The following is a 13,528-nucleotide window of genomic DNA, read 5'->3' as shown; positions in this document are numbered from 1 at the left end:
CTTTTTTTGCACTTTGAAATGACCTTTTTATCCCAATTTGGTGCACTTTTGAGGTTTTGAACACTCTACTGCATTTTCTGGGATGGCACTGCAGGAATAAAAATTCATCCAGTTCTGGTGTGTTTGCATGGAATAATACATGCACTTTTTTTTTAATTTTTGCTATCTTCATTTGGGAAAAAGGGGGTGATTTAAACAAATATAAAATTATATATATTAAATATTACGGTAATTGGTTCCCTTAGCGGACTTTAACCTGTGATCGCTTCATCACCTATACAATAAGCTGCAGTACCATTGTATTGTAGTGTATAGTTGAAGCCTCTTAAGTCACACTTACCAGTGGCATTTGAGGGGTTAAGCGGATGTGATCAGCTTAACATCAGTTACTGTCAGGTGCCAGCTGTGTGCCATCCGGCGCCCACACTGTATGGCACAAACTCAGCTCATGAGCCTGCTCCCTACAGAGAGCGGGCATGACCACCATACATATTAAACCAGTTAATTTTTAACAGCTGCCATATATTTCCTAAATCACTAGCACACATGAAAATGGGAAACTTTGTAATATGTCTTATCAGAGGAATCTGCTTGTTTCTCCACTAGAACTGATTGTTCATTCTGAACATGCTAAATTGTCGCATAAAATCTGTGATCGGTGAAGACAGAATGTTATATTACGGAGACAGGAGATGGCAGTTGGTGCTTATAAAGTTCTATGTAGACAGGAGGGAGGAGCCTGTCTACATAGAACCTTATCAGTAGCAGCTGCCATCTCCTGTCTCAGTAATATAACATTCTGTCTTCACCGATCACAGATTTTACCTGAGAATTGAGCATTTTTAAAATGATTGACCAGTCTAGGAGGAGAAAGAAACCTTTTTCTGATAAGAGCATGTGGTATTGATTTATGAAATATAAATGAAGAGTTACTCTTTAAGGATCATAGCAACATCCACATGAAACCCAAGCAGAATGAAGGCTCAAGCACATTGCCCCTGCCGGCTTGCCTTCATCCCCTACTGCATCCTGGTGCCATCTCTGTCCCTGGTAAGAATCTGCACCCAGCCATCCACTTGAAATAAAGAAAACACGATTCGTTACCCCTTGGTACAATTCTGATGGTTGTACCCATTGTAGGAATTTTTGATGGTGGGCAAAAGTAGTCATTGGTCACAGAACTTATGTAGCCCCAAACACCGCAAGCTGTTAAGCACTGTGTCCTGTCACCCTACTATCATGGCCTTCCAACAAGATGTTTCCTAACTATAGGTGACAGTGGAGCCATGAAGGCCCACAGGCACAGTAGACTGAAGATGTCCAATCCTGTCTAATGGTGGGATAGGCCAAGGGTCTGTGTATGGGGAACACCGTTCCTCCACCCAACAGAGGTCAGTGGTGAGAAGGTTCCACCATGTTGGATTTTCATCGGTCAGCCTATTCTCCTAGAGAGAAATGTCTGAAATAGGAGTCACATGGAGGATGTGGGAGCGCTGGGCCCAGTGTTCCTGTTTACTGTGTACCTGAGGGATAAAGCTGTCATCCAAACTAGAAAAGGCCTGCTGGTTTAGAGGGAGACTTGTTCTTTGTGCTTCTTATTCTTCATATATTAGGTGAGGAGTGTGATTTGGGTATGTGAGCTATTATTGAGCTGGATCTGCAGCTTAGGTTTTAAGGCCCCGTTACACATAACGATGTCCCAGCGATCCCACCAACGATCCAACATGGATGAGATCGCTGGGACATCGTTAGGCTGATCGCTGGTGAGCTGTCACATAGACAGCCCCTCCAGCGATCAGGACCAGCGAGCAAGCTGGTTTCTAATGTAAACATCAGGTATCGATGTTTACATTAGAAACCAGCGTCGCTGATCGCTGGTCTCTCGCTGCCACACGCAGCGATGCGTGCTGGCCAGCGGGAGACCAGCGATCAAAAAATGGCCCAGGCCGATCGAGCATGATCTGCGATACCCAGTGGGGGGGCGGTCGCTGATCCCCGTCACACACAGCAATCTCGCTGGCAAGATCGCTGTGGCGTCACAAAATCAAGATCGCTGTGTGTGACGGGGCCTTTAGTTGCATAGGTACAGCTCTTACTGGAAGCCTTTTTCCTATGCAGCTGAGTGAGTGGATCATACAATAATGGCAGTGATAGGGGATTCAATACGGTCCAGTATTTCTTTTGGAAAAAACTGATTTGGTGCAGACAAGTATTTGTGTGTCCAGATCTGAATTGCAAACACAATCAGACCCTACAAAACGGCCCCGTTTGAGACATACCCCATTTCTTCTCTAAGCATATGTGTGATCGCTAAGGCCTCGTTCAGACATATGTTTTTCACAGAACACCTACCCTCTATAGTTTCTATAGCAGATCACATGTCCATGTTTTTTTTTTGTATTTTTTTTTTTACCAATTGTCCATAAAAGATAAAAATAGAATTGGGCCTTTGCTGTTTTGATTTGATTCTCTGATCAAACCTGCCATATACAATCTGTCACTGTTGCTACAGTAGATCTCAAGCCTCTGTCACTCCAGCTCTATTGTCCACCCAGCGACGCCTTTTCTGCCTGAAGTCACACAGCAGCACAGAGACTGTCAGTCGCAGGAGGAGATGGCTCTGGGCAGGGAATAGAGCTGGAGTGACAGAAGGTTCAGATCTGCAATAGTTCTTGTGCCTTATTAAATTTCGATTCAAACTCTGATTTCTCAGTAATGTAGGAATGGATCAGCCATGTATAGGTATTACTGTACATGTCTTTGAAAGTGCTACATGCCCATGTAAATGGTTTGGGGGTGAGCTCCTGCTGACGGATTCCCTTTTAAAGAATTGTTTGCTTCATTTCTCGGTTTATGCCATTACTTATTCTGTAGCTGGCATGTATGAGTATGAGTGTCTCGTAATCTTGTCTGTCTTTGTGTGGACTCCCGTGTTATTCGGCCCGCTATTACAGTGAAGCATTTCATCATCTGTGTTCTGTTCCATATACAGCAGAACATGTCTGGGGACGCGAATGGAAGACATGAACCGAATGCCAATGTGTCATATCCATCAACCGCCATTGAGGCATTCTCCAACCCACACGGTTACTGTGAAGGTAAGGGAATAGGTAATACAATCTCCGTGGTTCTGGTGGATGAATGTCTGCTTGCTGGGACTCGCAGATAATTGCAGTCACTTGTTCTCCTTGTTTAATACTACCTCAATCAATGTGTATAGGACCGGTGGAGATTACTCATGGCTCTGTCATTGGCGTGAGAAAGTGGCATGTCATCGCCTGCAAGGAAGTAATTAGAGGCTGACCAGGATCAGTATACTCTGGACAAATCCTTTTAATGATGTCTCAAAAATCACTGCAGTTAATGGGAGCATTAAAAAGATCACATGTATAAATATACCCTTACTGGATATATGGACAGTCATAGAGAAGGGGGCCACCTGATAATTCCCGTTTGCTGTTCTCCACCCTGGATCATGTAGATAGTCAGTGCTTCTCTCCAGTCTTTTACACTAAAGGCCAGTCATCAAAATTTTGGCCATGTAAGTCAACATGTCACCTGAAGGGCAAAAGTATGGTTGTCCCCAGTATTTGTTGGCGATCTTTTGAGCCGGACGTGAAAGAGCTGGTCTAAGATGAGACAACCCATGTAACTAAAACCTATAGGTAGAGTATAGGCTAACATGTCCGTATAGCCAGACCCCGATGGGCTTCACTCTGTTATAAATGTTGTGTTTTCTTCTTTTTCCCAGTATGACAAATTACAAGAGAACGTGGTGCCCTCACCCCATCCATCTACTTTCCTTGATATGTGGGACAACATACATGTTAAAATGCCCTGCTCCGCATGTAACTTTTACCCCGTAGATGACAAGGTGAGAAATAATCAGCACAAAATAGAATCTGTAATGGCTGAAGGTCAAACATTTACAAGAGATGTAACTTCTTTACAGAATGGAGGAAGAATGAACGTGAGTCGCTGGTCGCTCATTAGGAACGCTCTGAGTAAGATCGGGAAGCCGCATGAGCTCATGGTACGTGCTGCCGACTAATGTCATGTTCAGCGGCTCCAAGTAATGTATGCGTCTGATAGAATTCTTCTTATTTTGGGGTGTGCTGGGGGTAATATAACTGTTCTGCTGTGAACCAGCGGTAGATCTCTGTATGTTGGGGAAATTGGTTACAAAAAGTCCTTGAGGCTAGATTTAAGGCCCCGTCACACACAGCGAGATCACTGATTTTGTGACACCACATCGATCTCGCCAGCGATATTGCTGTGTGTGACATGTATCAGCGACCAGCCCCCCCGCCAGGTATCACTGATCGCGCTCGAACGTCCTGGGCCATTTTTTGATCGTTGGTCTCCCGCTGGCCAGCGCGCATCGCTGCGTGTGACAGCGAGAGACCAACGATCAGCGACGCTGGGAGCTGGTTTCCAAGGTAAACAGCGGGTATCTAAGAGCTGCGCGGCTCCTAGGCTAGTTTCACATTAGCGTTTACGGCTGCAGCGTCGGGCTGCGCACGGCCGCAGCTATGCTTCGCCCCCTGCCGCGCCTCCGCCGGTAGCTCCGCCTACGGACGCATGACACTGCATGCGTACTGCGTCCCCTATCTTTAGCACTGGGGTCGCAGGCCGTGCGCAGTATGCGTTTGGCGGCGCATGCGTCCTTTTGACGCTGCGCCGAGGGCACCAAATTGCAACCTGTTGTGTTTGGCGCTGGTCGGCCCAGCGTCAAAAGGACGCATGCGCCGCCAAACGCATACTGCGCACGGCCTGCGTCCCCAGTGCTAAAGATGGGGGACGCCGTACGCATGCAGCGTCATGCGTCCGTAGGCGGAGCTACCGGCGGAGGCGCGGCAGTGGGCGGGGCTTAGCGGCAGCCGTAAATGCTAATGTGAAACTAGCCTTAGATACCCGCTATTTATCTTGGATACCAGCTTACTCGCTGGTCCTGATCGCTGGTGGGTCTGTCTATGTGACAGCTCACCAGTGATCAGCTAGCTGTGTCCCAGCGATCCCATCCACGTCGGATCGTTGGTGGGATCGCTGGGAAATTGAAGCGTGTAACGGGGCCTTTAGGCTGGGATGACGTGTCCTAGAAAGTCTCAGACAAGTTGCATATTCAAAAAAACATTTGCGTGACCTGCGTCTATTTTATTCTATTTTAACCCCTTAACCCCCAAGGGTGGTTTGCACTTTCATGACCGGGCCAATTTTTACAATTCTGACCACTGTCCCTTTATTAGGTAATAACTCTGGAACGCTTCCATGGATCCCATTGATTGTGACACTGTTTTCTTGTGACATATTGTACTTCATGTTAGTGGTAAAATTTCATTCAAATAACTTGCGTTTATTTGTGAAAAAAACGGAAATTTGGGGAAAATTTTGAATGTTGCAATTTTCCAAATTTTAATTTTTATTCCCTTAAATCACAGATACGGCACACAAAAAAACTTAATAAATAACATTTCACATATGTTTACTTTACATCAGCACAATTTTGGAACCAAAATTTTTTTTTTTGTTAGGAAGTTATAAGGGTTAAAAGTTGACCGGCGATTTCTCATTTTTACAACACCATTTTATTTTTATGGACCACATCACATATGAAGTCACTTTGAGGGGTCTATATGATAGAAAATACCCAAAAGTGACACCATTCTAAAAACTGCACCCCTCAAGGTGCTCAAAACCATATTCAAGAAGTTTATTAACCCTTTAGGTGCTTCACAGGAATTTTTTGAATGTTTTAAAAAAAAAATGAGCATTTAACTTTTTTTCACAAAAAAATTACTGCGAGTCCAATTTTTTTTATTTTACCAAGGGTAACAGGAGAAATTGGACTGCAAAAGTTATTGTGCAATTTGTCCTGAGTACGCTGATACCCCATATGTGGGAAAAAACTACTGTATGGGCACACGTCTGGGTTTGGAAGGGAAGTAGTGACGTTTTGGAATGCAGACTTTGATGGAATGGTCTGCAGGTGTCATGTTGCGTTTGGAGAGCCCCTGATGTACCTAACAGTGGAAACACCCCACAAGTGACCCCATTTTGGAAACTAGACCCCCTAGGGAACTTATCTAGATGTGTGGTGAGCATTTTGAACCCCCAAGTGCTTCACAGAAGATTATAACGCCCGGGCGTGAAAGTAAAAAAATCAATTTTTTTTCCACAAAAATATTTTTGCCCCCAATTTTTTATTTTCCTAAGGGTAAGAGGAGAAATTGGACCCCACAAGTTGTTTTGCAATTTCTCCTGAGTAGGCTGATACCCCATATGTGGGGGTAAAACACTGTTTGGGCACATGGCACAGCTTGGAAGGAAAGGAGCACCATTTGACTTTTTCAACGCAGAATTTGCTGGAATTGAGATCAGACGCCATGTTGCGTTTGGAGAGCACCTGATGTGCCCAAACAGTGGAAACCCCCCCCAATTCTAACTCCATCCCTAACCCCAACACACCCCTAACCCTAATCTCAGCCCTAGCCCTAATGGGAAAATGGAAATAAATACATTTTTTTGTTAATTTTATTATTTTTCCCTAACTAAGGGGGTGATAACGGGGGGTTTGATTTACTATTTATAGCGGGTTTTTATTTTTGGCAGCTGTCATACGCTAAAAGACGCTTTTTATTGTAAAAATAGTTTTTGCATCACCACATTTTGAGAGCTATAATTTTTTCATATTTTGACCCACCGAGTCATGTGAGGTCTTATTTTTGGCGGGACGAGTTGACGTTTTTATTGGTACCATTTTCGGGCACGTGACTTTTTTTGATCGCTTTTTATTCCGATTTTTTGGGACACAGAATAAACAAAAACCAGCATTTCAAGAATTTTTTTTGGGGGGTGCGTTTACACCGTTCCGCGTGTGGTAAAATTAATAAGGTTTTATTCTTCGGGTCAGTACGATTTATAGCGATAACTCTTTTGTTGTTTTTTTATGTTTTGGCGCTTTTATGCAATGAAAACAATTTTAGATAAAAAATAATAATAATTTTTGCATCACTTTATTCTGCGAGCTATACATTTTTTTACTTTTACGCTGATGACGCTGAGTGGCGGCTCGTTTTTTGCGTGACAAGATGACATTTTCAGCGGTACCATGGTTATTTATATCCGTCTTTTTGATCGCGCGTTATTGCACTTTTTGTTCGGCGGTATGATAATAAAGCATTATTTCCAGGACGTCCACCTGACAGCACCATGGAGGACGTCCTCCTCCTCCTTACAGGGACAGGAAGCACACGAGAGGTTAAAGGTCACGTCCCACCCCCTCTCCCTCAGTGTTTTTCCTGTCCCTGCACGGAGGGACACACGAGAAGCTTACCGGAGGGGCTCAGGGGATCATACGGCTAGTCCAAGCCTTCCCCTGTCAAGAGGTCCCGGGGCCGAAACTCCCCAGTGGGGAGTCCCTCTGCCCCAAAGGCCAGGAGCAGGACGACGCTCCTGGAGGGAGCCGTTCCTCCCTATGGGAGGCTCTTGGTTCCAAAAACTCACCGCCACGGCAGGTGATGGTCGGCTCCCCGCAGGCGGCTGGCCGGGCGGGCACCGACAGACGACTGGCGCAGCCGGCGCTGGGAGGCAGGAATGAGGACTCCGCAGTCCGCCATAGCAGGCGAAGAGGCCGGAGTGGCAGTCCGCCGCAGATGGATGGGGGTTGGCTCCCCACGGCGGCTGGCAGAGCAGGAAGTGGAGGAGGCGGCCTAGCGCGAGAGCCCGCGCGTCACATCCGGTGACGTCAGACGCCGGCCTTTGAATCCCAGCGCGCGCTTCTGAAGCCACATAGCGCTCGCTACTGAAGCCATACAGCGCTCGCTACGGAAGCCACAGCGCTCGCCACTGAAGCCACACAGCGCTCGCCTCTGGGGTCCACAGCGCGCGCTCCTAAGGCACAGAGCGCGCTTCTGGAGATCCAGGGAGCACGCTTCGGAGGTCCATAGCGCCCTGCGGACAGCGCCAGGATGGAAGGGGTCGCTCCAGCAGGCGGAGGGGTAAGTGCGCATAGCGCAGACCACCCTCTCCCACCCATTACCCCAACCCAGATCTGAGTAGGTGCCCTTTCTGTATTATTAGGAGAAGGGAGCCCCGACAGAATCCCCCTCGGGGGCGAAGGACCCGGCAAAGGCCACCTCCAAATCGGTCAGATGCCCAGTATGCAGGGTAAAGCTGCCAGACGCATATAACAAGACCCTATGCGGACCCTGTACCTCAAGGGTCGTAGGCGAGGAACAGCCATCCCTCCTAGCCGAAATGAGATCGCTGATAAGGGAGGAAGTTCGGGCCTCTACATCCAGCCTCGCACGGCGTCAGTCCCCCAGCCCAGGGCCGAGTCGCAAACGTCCAAGGTGGGAAGCGGACCCAGAGTCGGAAGAAAGCCCTAGTGAGGAGTCCGAATTCCGGGATTCGGATCAGGAAGAAGGCGAGATCCGGGGGGATAGACCAGATCAGAGCAGGAAATACCTATTCAGACTGGAGGACACGGACGAGTTGGTCCAAGCAGTCAGAAATACTATGCAGATAGAGGAGGTCCCTAAACCACAGTCCAGGCAGGACTTAATGTTCGGAGGACTGGTGGCCCGGAGACAGGTAGTGTTCCCTGTAAGTGAACACATCAAAACGATGGTCCAGGAGGAGTGGAAGGAGGCAGAGCGTCGACTGACACTCTCCCGAGACTTTAGAAGCAGACTGCCTTTTGATCCTGAGGAAACCCGGGCATGGGAGGAAATTCCTAAAATAGATGTCCCAGTCGCTAAAGTTACCAAAAAGACGGCTATCCCATTCGAGGACTCGTCAGGTCTTCAAGACCCGATGGATAGGAAGGCAGACGTCTTATTAAAAAGAGCATGGGAGACGTCGGCGGCTCTTATTAGGGCCAACATAGCAGCCACCTCGGTGGCCAGGTCTATGTTTTTGTGGATGGGGCAGTTGGAAGAACACCTAACCAACAAGACCCCTAGATCAGACATCCTAGCATCCCTTCCGCTCATGAAATCGGCTACGGCGTTCCTATCAGATACGTCGGCCGAATCGGTAAGATTTGCAGCCAGAAACAGCTCCCTCTCCAACGCGGCCCGACGAGCAGTCTGGCTCAAATCCTGGTCGGGGGACAACGCTTCAAAATCTAAGCTATGCGCCATCCCCTTCTCGGGCCTGAGGGTATTCGGGCCAGCCCTAGATAACATTCTAGAGCTGGTGTCTGATAAAAAGAAGGGATTCCCGGAGGAAAAACCCAGATGACCCCAGTCCTTTCGGAGAGGCTCCTTTTCTAGGAGGCAGACTGAGTTCAGGGGTCGGGCAAGGTCCAGTAGAGGCTCCTATAAGGGCTCCTTCAGCCAGACCGGGAGGGACAGAGGTCCTCCATTCATATCAACCTCTAGATCGAGGAGGCAATGACGCCATAGGTATTGGGGGGAGACTTCGCCACTTCGCAGCAAACTGGTCCCGAGTCACCCACAATCAGTGGGTCCTCAGAACCATCGCGGAGGGCTACAATATAGAGCTTTATTCACCTCCCCCCGAAAGATATATTACCCCCACTGTCGTCCTGGAGGACTCCGCAATGTGGACGGATCTACAGGACATGGTAAAATCAAAGGTCATAGTACCACTTCCCCCGTCAGAAAGAGGGAAAGGGCACTATTCGTCCCTGTTCTCGATCACAAAACCGTCTGGCGAGGCCCGTACCATCATAAACCTGAAACCACTAAATGCCTGGGTCAAGTACAAGAGATTCCGGATGGAATTGGTCCGATCCGCAACCCTCCTGATAGATCGGGACGCCGTCATGTGCACCCTAGACCTAAAGGCCTACTACCAGGTCCCTATCCATCCCTCATCCCAGAGACTGCTAAGGTTTGCGGTCAGTTTACCAGCCCAGACCTGCCACTTCCAGTTCCAGTGTCTTCCATTCGGGTTGGCCTCAGCTCCCAGAATCTTTACAAAGCTGGTGGGAGAAGTAGTGGCCTACCTGAGAGATCAGGGTATCGTGATCATACCCTATTTAGACGACTTCCTACTGGTGGCAAGATCCAGGGAAGCGCTCGTTCGCGACAAAAACCGAGCAACTGCGGTAATGGAGTTCCTTGGATGGGTGATCAATTGGGAGAAGTCGAACATCAGGCCAGAAACCAGGAAAATATTTCTCGGGGTCCTCCTAGACTCAACCGACAGAATATCCTGGCTACCCGAACAGAAGCAGAGGACTATTCAGACCAGAACCAGAGACCTGTTGAGACGTCAGTGCTCCATAAGAGAGGCAATGGAGGTCCTGGGCCTCATGACTGCCTGCATCCAGTGCGTCCAATGGGCCCAATTCCACTCAAGATCACTGCGGAAAGAGATCCTTGCGAGGTGGGACAGAAGTCAGGCGTCGCTAGACAGACCCCTAAGGCTGCCAGAACGAGTAAGAGAGTCCCTTCGGTGGTGGACACGGTCCAGAAACCTTCAGGTGGGCGTAGTTTGGACAGCCTCTCCATACGTGGTAGTCACCACGGACGCCAGTGTGTGGGGGTTGGGGAGCCCACATAGAAGGGAAAATCTTCCAGGGGAGATGGCCAGTAGACATCAAGACCAGATCCTCCAATTTCAGAGAACTCTACGCGGTCTGGGAAGCGCTACGGCGGAACCAGTCGATACTAGAGAATCGTCATGTCCATATACTATCCGACAATATGACGACAGTGGCATTCCTGAAGCACCAGGGAGGGCCCAGACATCAACCACTACAGGACCTAGCAGGAAAAATATTCGCTTGGGCAGAAAGAACAGTCCGATCAGTGACCGCAGTACACCTAGAGGGTTCCCAGAACGAAGTAGCAGACTACTTGAGCAGACAACGGATCCGCCCGACAGAATGGGAACTGAACGAAGAGATCTTCAACCATCTCTGTCAGCGTTGGGGGACCCCCAGTATAGATCTCTTTGCAAGCCGAAAGAATTCGAAGGTCCCCAGATTCTATTCCCTGAATCCGACGGACCACCCAGAAGGCGTGGATGCCCTGAGTCAGACCTGGGGAGAATCCCTCTCCTACGCATTCCCGCCACTGGCCCTTATACCGGCAGTGCTCAGGAAAATACGCGAGGACCACGCACGAGTGATGTTGATCGCTCCATACTGGCCGAAGAGAAGCTGGTTTCCCCTTCTAGGAGCCATGGCAGTCGGAAATCCAGTCGAGCTACCCCTGTGGAAGGACATCATCCACCAGGGCCCGATCTACCATCCAAACCCAGCAAGACTTCATCTATCGGCCTGGATCCTGAGAGGGACATCCTGAAGACAAAGGGATTGTCGGACCAGGTCATATCCACCCTACTGGCCAGTAGGAAACCGGTGACATCCGCAATCTATAGGAAGATATGGAAAAGATTCTGTCTGGAGTGTGGCAGGTCCGATCTCGTGGCAGGCACCCCTGACCTCCCTAGCATACTAAGTTTTTTGCAGGCAGGTTTTAATAAAGGCCTTAAGCCTAGCACGCTAAAGGTCCAGATTTCAGCCTTAAGCGCCTTCTTCGATTACCAGCTAGCTGCTCATCCCTGGGTAATAAGATTTATAAAGGCCACGCAGCGCCTGCGTCCCACGATTAGGCAGCTCACCCCGCCGTGGGATCTGGGTCTGGTACTCAGGTCCCTCTGTACAGACCACTATGCTCTAGGGGAGAAAATAACCATCTCTGCCCTCACCCGTAAAACGGCCTTCCTAGTAGCCATTACCACGGCCAAAAGGATAGGGGAGATCCAGGCCCTGTCCACTAAGGACCCATATCTACAGATAAGAGGGGATAGTATAATCCTAAGGTTAGACCCGGCATTTACCCCGAAGGTAGTCTCCTCAAAGAATCTAAACCAGGAGGTAGTGTTACCATCGTTCTGCGACAATCCCCGTAATAAAAAAGAACAGCGTCTTCACTCGCTGGATGTGAGGCACGCGGTGCTAGACTATCTAGAAGCCACCAATAGCTGGCGCATTGACCCAAACTTGTTCATCCTTTTTGGGGTAAAAATAAGGGGAAGAAAGCCTCTAAGGCGTCTATCGCGCGCTGGATTACCTCAGTAATCTCTGACGCCTACCAAGCCGAAGGCGTTAGCCCGCCAGGGTCCATAAAAGCCCACTCTACGAGGGCGGTATCAGCCTCATGGGCCGAACGGGCGGGGGCCTCGGTTGACCAAATCTGTAGAGCAGCAACCTGGGCCAATCTGAATACATTCTGCAAGCACTACAAGATTGACGTGTTGGCTGGTCAGCAGACCGCATTCGGGAGAAAAGTTCTCCAGGCGGTAATCCCACCCTGAGGAGGTGCTTTGGTACTCTCCATGGTGCTGTCAGGTGGACGTCCTGGAAAATGGGTATTAGACCTACTGGTAATGATGTTTCCAGGAGTCCATCCTGACAGCACGGGTACTTCCCTCCCTGTTATGTTATGCTATGTTGTATTTTGATATGTCATATGCTGTAATATGATTGTTTCATTAAACTGTTACTAGCATCATCCACCTTGCGGTACTTGTTAAATCACTGAGGGAGAGGGGGTGGGACGTGACCTTTAACCTCTCGTGTGCTTCCTGTCCCTGTAAGGAGGAGGAGGACGTCCTCCATGGTGCTGTCAGGATGGACTCCTGAAAACATCATTACCGGTAGGTCTAATACCTATTTTTTTGCTTTCGTTTTTATTATTTTTTTAAGGGGTTCCTTAAAGGAGTTAATTAATGGGACAGTTTTATAGGGCGGGTCGTTATGGACGCGTCGATACTAAATGTGTACTTTTATTGTTTTTTTTGTTTTTTTTTTGCGAATTATTTTTACGTTAATTTTTTTAAATCTGTTATACTGTCCCAGGGTGGATATCACTGTCATGTGTGAGATCGCTCATCTGACACATGACAGATTGCTGTGACAGATCAGTGATCTCACACAGGCAGTGCAGAAGGCTTCCTCATGACTGCGCTTTGCAGGCACTGAGGAAGCCGGCTCCCTGCAGGCCCCCGAAGGTCCCCGCCGTCATATTGGATCCGGGGACCTGCAGGGAAGGAGACCCCCGGAGCAGCGCAGCACATCGCGCTGCTCAGGGAAGCACGGAGGGAGCCCCCTCCCTGCAGATGCTTCCCTAAACCCCCGATACACTGCGATCGTGTTTGATCGCAGTGTGCCAGGGGGGTAACGTGTCGGGGGCGGTCCGTGACCGCCCCTGACACATAGTGCCGGGTGTCAGCTGTGATAGTGCCGGGTGTCAGCCGTGAGCGCCGCTGATCGCTATGATGTACTATCCCGTCCTTGAGAATTAAGTCCCAGGGCACATGGACGGGATAGTACGTCGTATGGCAGAAAGGGGTTAAATAATCAAAAAAGGGAGACCCCCCCCCATATTGAAAACCCTCTTTAGTATTACTTGTATTTCAAAAGGAATATGAGATGTTATGAAAATATTGTCCCTAATCTCCCGGGGTGTCATCACTTATATCGCAGAATCAGACAAGTAGAATTAATGCACTTATCCCCCCTCAACATGTTTCCCAGCATGTGCTTCGT

General features: G+C 48.7%; 1 protein-coding gene across 6 annotated transcripts in view; it reads left to right on the top strand.

Moving 5' to 3' along the window:
* Positions 1-13,528, top strand: part of PARG (poly(ADP-ribose) glycohydrolase) — a 216,297-nt gene that overhangs the window by 72,839 nt on the left and 129,930 nt on the right. For 4 of the 6 annotated variants that reach the window (XM_073574841.1, XM_073574839.1, XM_073574844.1 and 1 more), the window contains 3 exons: positions 2,993-3,098; positions 3,752-3,874; positions 3,953-4,033. In XM_073574841.1, coding sequence (XP_073430942.1) covers positions 2,993-3,098; positions 3,752-3,874; positions 3,953-4,033 — 310 coding nt within the window. The remainder of the gene's footprint in view (positions 1-2,992; positions 3,099-3,751; positions 3,875-3,952; positions 4,034-13,528) is intronic. The other 2 variants (XM_073574840.1, XM_073574842.1) reach the window with 1 other exon arrangement.

This window comes from Dendrobates tinctorius, unplaced genomic scaffold, assembly GCF_039654945.1.
Source record: "Dendrobates tinctorius isolate UK_male_01 unplaced genomic scaffold, ASM3965494v1 ptg000040l, whole genome shotgun sequence".
NCBI classification, from domain to species: domain Eukaryota; kingdom Metazoa; phylum Chordata; class Amphibia; order Anura; family Dendrobatidae; genus Dendrobates; species Dendrobates tinctorius.
This window is presented reverse-complemented; position numbering and strand designations above follow the sequence as displayed.